At 61.8% G+C, this 5,256-nt stretch overlaps 1 protein-coding gene across 1 annotated transcript; it reads left to right on the top strand.

Annotated features, from left to right (window-relative positions):
* Positions 1-1,447: 1,447 nt before the first annotated feature.
* MRGPRG (MAS related GPR family member G) lies at positions 1,448-2,472 on the top strand (the record flags this gene model as incomplete). Its single annotated transcript, XM_082629317.1, is given in 2 exon segments — positions 1,448-2,090; positions 2,093-2,472. Coding segments are annotated over 2 exon segments (1,023 nt in total).
* Positions 2,473-5,256: the final 2,784 nt, after the last annotated feature.

The raw sequence follows: 5,256 nt of genomic DNA, 5'->3' as shown, positions 1-5,256 counted from the left end.
CCAGTATTTAAAAGCCGGCACTCTGGGTCCTCGTTTGAATGTACGGGCAGGTGTGCCTGTCCTGAGAGCTGTGAGGACGGCCTTCCGGGCAGCCCCGTCCTCCACCCCTCCCTCCACCTCCACCTAACTCGGCCCCTCCACGTACCGCGGGGAGACTGAGGCCGGAGCACGGGGGGGCGGTCAGTGCAGGCCCTCCGGGACGCCAGAGTCCAACTCGGCTTTCTGGGGCCCGAGACACTGTCACGGCGTGCCTGGCGAGGGGAAAGCCTGGAGGGGGTAAAGGCGAGAGACCTCCCCCCACCCCTCCCGCCGGGGCACAAGGACAACCACAGAGAAGGGTGCCAGCAAGGACTCTCAGGTACAAGGCAGGGAGGCCCCGGGGGTCTGTGGGAGGTTCCAGGGTCTTAAAGGAGGCAGGACCTGGGTGAGTGGGGAGGGGGCAAGGGCGGTCCCGGCAGGGGCACAGCCCAGCAAAGGGGTGACTATGGGAAAAACTCAAGGTGTGCAGGTGGGCTCCCCGCCTCCACTGTGTCTCTGTGTCTCTATCTCTGTCTCTGTCTCCCCTGACTCCTCACCCCAGAGACAGGGTCCTGATGGTCCCCCCACTGCTTCTCTGAGGCTAAGAACAAAAGCCATGTGGACCCTGAGGGGAGGGGCCCAGGGTAGGGAGAGGCTGCTCTGAGACCCTCCACTGCCTCTGCTTCCCGGTGACAGGGTCTCTCCCCTCGGACCAGAGCAGGGCTTGGCTTCTCACAGGCAGCAAACACCTGTGTCAGTTTCTCCCCAGAGCACCGGGGCCCCGCCACCAAGTCCACACACCTGCTGAGGCTTCAGAGCAGCACCCGGCATGACCCGCTGGCAGCGGGAGCCCCAGTCGCATGCCTGCCCAGGTGGGTGAGCAGGGGAAGTCGGGCATGTCCCCCAGCCTTTCATCATCCACCCAACTGCCTACTGCCCCCATCAGAACATCTGCACCCACCCTTGTCCACAGCAAGTGCAGGACAGAGTGTGCTCAGCAGACCCTCTGGGGCAGGGACCCAGCAGGAGTGTGGGAGGCCCCCCATGGAGTCCCTGAGTCATGTCCTCACGAGAGCCCCCTTGGCCTGCAGAGACCTGTCCAGCCGACCTCTGAGACATTGCTACCGCGGCGCATGGCCTTGTCAATCCATCTTTGCGCATTTAATCTAAACATCCAGCGGGGGGCAGGCCTGCCCACCTGGTCGGCCATCCTCATCTCCCTGTGTTGGGCGCATCCTACCTAATCCTCCTTTTACAAAGAGATGATGAGGCCTGAGGGGTTGGTCACTGGCCGGAAAAGCACCCCGGGCTGGAGCTGCATCTGTCCAGCTGCTCCGGGACGCCACCCACCTTCCCGGGTGGTGATAACAACGGCAACGTCTGTGGCCTCCCTCCAGGGCCCTTCCCAGCGGCCGCGGAGCCAGCCAACATGTTCGGGCTCTGGAGTACCTTCCCCAGCGTGGTTTTCTACCTCACTCTGGCCGTGGGCCTCGGGGGGCTGGTGGGGAACGGGCTGGTCCTCTGGCACCTGGGCTTCCACATCAAGAAGGGCCCCTTCTCTGTCTACATCCTCCAAGTGGCCACCACGGACTTCCTGTTCCTGGGCTGCCAGCTGAGCTTCTCGGCCGTCCAGGTGGCCCTGGGCTCCAAGGACAGGCTCTACTTCGCCATCACCTTTGTCGCCTTCTCCGTGGGGCTCTGGCTGCTGGCGGCCTTCAGCACCGAGCGCTGCCTCTCCGACATCTTCCCCGCCTGCTACCAGGGCTGCCGCCCCAGACACACGTCGGGCGTCGTCTGCGGCCCGATCTGGGCCCTGACCCCGCCGGCCGTGCTGCTGCCCGCCAGCGCCTGCGGCCTGCTGCACGAGGGCGTGCGCCTGTCCACCTGCCTGTGGTACCATGTGGCTAGCATGCCGTGGCTGCTGTCCTTGGCCTGCATGGCCTGCGTGGCCAGGCTTGTGCTCTTCGTCTGGGTGATGTGTTGCTCCCAGCGCCCGCGCCCTCAGTTCTACAGCATCTTCCAGGGCTCCATATTCCTGCTCCTCTTCTGCGGCCTCCCCTACATCCTGTACTGGACCTGCACCCCGTCCTGAGCCTCCTGCTGCCCCTGTTCCCGCTGGCCACCCTCCTGGCCTGTGTCCACTGCAGCGCCAGGCCTCTCATCTACTTTGCGACGGGCCGGCAGCCGGGCAAGCGGAAGCCACTCCGGGTGGTCCTCCAGCAGGCCCTGGGGGAGGGGGCCCAGCTGGGGGCCGGGGGGCTGTTCCTGCCCATGGGCCGCATGTCGGGGCTGCCCAGGGTCCCCCCAACCCTTCACCAGACCCTCCAGGACCACGTGTCATCCCGCACCGCCCCCCCAGCTCACTGGCCCTGGGGACACAAGGGCCGGGGGCAGCATGAGACCCGTGGTCTTGACTCCCCCATGCCCAGCCTGTGGAGTACAAGGAAGGCCTGAGGACAAGGCCAGAGACACAGCAGGAAAGCGGGGAGCCCCCAGGACTGGGGCGAGGATGGGCACCCCAGCTCCTGCCCCCTTCGCCCCCTGCCACCAGCTGAGGGCTGGGGTGGAGGGGAGGCGGCCCCCCAAGGCCCACGTGGGCAGCTGGGCGGGGCCTGTCCTCGCTGAGGCCTTGCTGTGACCCTTCAACTACAGAGTTCTCTCGCTGCCTCACCCACAGGCTCCCAGCGCCCAGGTGACCCCTGCCCAGCAGTCTCCCCATGGGCCACCAGATGGCGCTGCTTCCTCACCAAACGCACCCATAAGTGTGCCAGCCAAAGCAGGGTCACTGCAGAGCCTGGCGCCAGCTGGGCCCTTCCCTGCCCCTTCCAGCCCTGTCGCCCGGAACGGGGGTCCTGGACACCTGCTGCCTGGAGGGTGCTCTTGCCCCCAACCCCCATCTCCAACTTCCCCTCCTCCCAGGAATCCTTTGCTCACCCATCACCCCCACCCATCCCTGCCCACTCCTTGCAGACCCTGCCCAGCCAGTGTTTGCACCACCCTCCTCCCACACCCCAGGGCTTCCCTTGGGAAGGAAGGAAGGGAGGGAGGGAGGGAGGGAGGAGGGGAACTGTAGCCATTCCTTTTAGCTTTCAAAGAACAAATCATTTTATGTGTTTCTGATTTTTTAAAATAAATTTATTTATTTTTATTTTTCGCTGTGTTGGGTCTTCGTTGTTGCATATGGGTTTTCTCTAGCTGTGGCGAGCGGGGGCTACTCTTCATTGGGGTGCACGGGCTTCTCACTGCAGTGGCTTCTCTTGCTGCAGAGCATGGGCTCTAGGCGTGCGGGCTTCAATAGATGTGGCACCTGGGCTCAGTAGTTGTGGCTCACGGGCTCTAGAGTGTAGGCTCAGTAGTTGTGGCGCATGGGCTTAGTTGCTCCATGGCATGTGGGGTCTTCCAGGACCAGGGCTCAAACCCGTGTCCCCTGCATTGGCAGGCAGATTCTTAACCACTACTCCACCAGGCAAGTCCTCTGATGATTTTTTTTAAATAACAGTTCATAGTCATTGTCAAGACTTTCAAGTCCTACAGAAAATATTGAAAAAATAAATCACCAAAACTCTTTGGACCTAGAGGGAGACATTTTGGGCATAGAACCCTCCAGCTGTGTTTATTTTTCTAATAGAGACCCACAGAAATTTCAAGTTTTACCAGAAAGAAAACATTCTATATATGCTATGTGAAACCTGTCACAATAAAGCATTTTATAACTCCAGGAGAATTATTTTAAAAAGTGCTTTTTTCACTAGAAAATGTATGTGTTGCTCCCTATGGTAACTTCAGAGAACATTAAGAAATGGAAAGAAGAAAGACTTACCTATAGCCCCCACCCCGGAGACACCTGTGCAGGTTGTCCATCCTTCCCTGGGATGGACAAGGTTCTGGCCAGTCCTGGTCGCCCTGCCTGGTCTCCCCAGACTGCCCTTAGGACTGGATGACTCCAGACCAGGAAGGCCAGGGCTCTGGCAGCCTAAAGGCCATCCCGTTCGGCAGGTTTAAGAAGGTAGGTGAGGACCCCAGCCTTGGCTTTGGGGGGTAGGGTGCCGAGGGGCCATCCATTCGTGGGACCACTTCCTGCTGGACCCCAAGGAGGAGTGTGGCCTCCTTCCTGGAACGCCTGGAAATGGGATGAGGGTGAGGGCCGCTTCAGAGGGGCCCCAGCATAAGCCCGACCCTCCCAGCCTCAGGAAATTGCTGTGAGGCCCCCTGAGGGGCCATCCATCTGTGTGCTGCCACTGGGGACAGACGGTCAGCTGGCAGTGTCTGGGGCGTGTGATAAACAGCCCAGTCTAGACAGATGGGGAGTGTGGGACCTCTGGCCCTGGAACCCGCCTCTGGGGCGAACGGGCGCCAGCCTGGGCCCAAAGAGCCAGCGTGTTCCCAATTCTGGAGAACTGATGGCCACCTGGAGGGACGGGGCTGTCGCAGGGCTGGGCTCCCATCCCGCTGGCACCTCTCCAGCTTGGTGACCTCCAGCGAGTCACCTAACAGCGGGGAGCCATGTCTGCAAAAGGAGAGGGAACAGCATCTCCTTCCCGGGATGCAGAGGTAGGAGGCAGGCAGCCAGGCTGGCAGAGGGCGGACAGTGCTGGGGCCCTTCCCGACCTTGAAGGCCAACCGCATTGCTTGCCCCGTCTCCGCCTCCGTCTCGGGGCAGTCCTCCAGATGGCTCCAGCCCACCCTCACCTCTGCACACCGCCTACGCTGCCTGCTGGCGTCACTGCTCCTGGCACATCCTGCTCGGCCATCAGGACCCGTTCTTGGGCCGGTCTGTTCTGTGACTCCGGGAGCTCCTTGGCAGCAAGCGCCCTGTTCTCAGCTCCTCTGGTGCTCACCTGCCCTGGCTGAGCACCCAAGGGGACCCCCTTGCCCAGAGCGGCCTCCCACCCCCCACGCACTGCATTTCCTGCGCTCATGTTTGCACCCCTGTTAGTGTCCGTGTGTCTCACGGGAAGGTGGGCTCCTGGGGGGAGCTGTCTCCCTGGGCCGAGAACCAGAGGCCCGGACGGAGGGGCCTGACAAGTATTTGTGGAATGGATGGACCTGTGGTTGGGTGAACGGGTGATGGCACGAAAGATGGGGTCAAGTGAATCAAGGGCATGGCTGAAATGGAGCGCCACCGAATGGACTCAGACCAGGTCGGTCCTGGGTCCTGGGACATTCCAGGCCAGCAGAGGCCTGACTACTGACCCGACACCTGAGAGGGGGTGAAGAAGGGAGGGGATCTGCTCTCAC

Source organism: Mesoplodon mirus, assembly GCF_964341445.2.
Source record: "Mesoplodon mirus genome assembly, chromosome: 7".
Taxonomy (NCBI): domain Eukaryota; kingdom Metazoa; phylum Chordata; class Mammalia; order Artiodactyla; family Ziphiidae; genus Mesoplodon; species Mesoplodon mirus.
The sequence above is the reverse complement of the archived record's forward strand: the minus strand, read 5'-3'. Positions and strand labels throughout refer to the sequence as shown.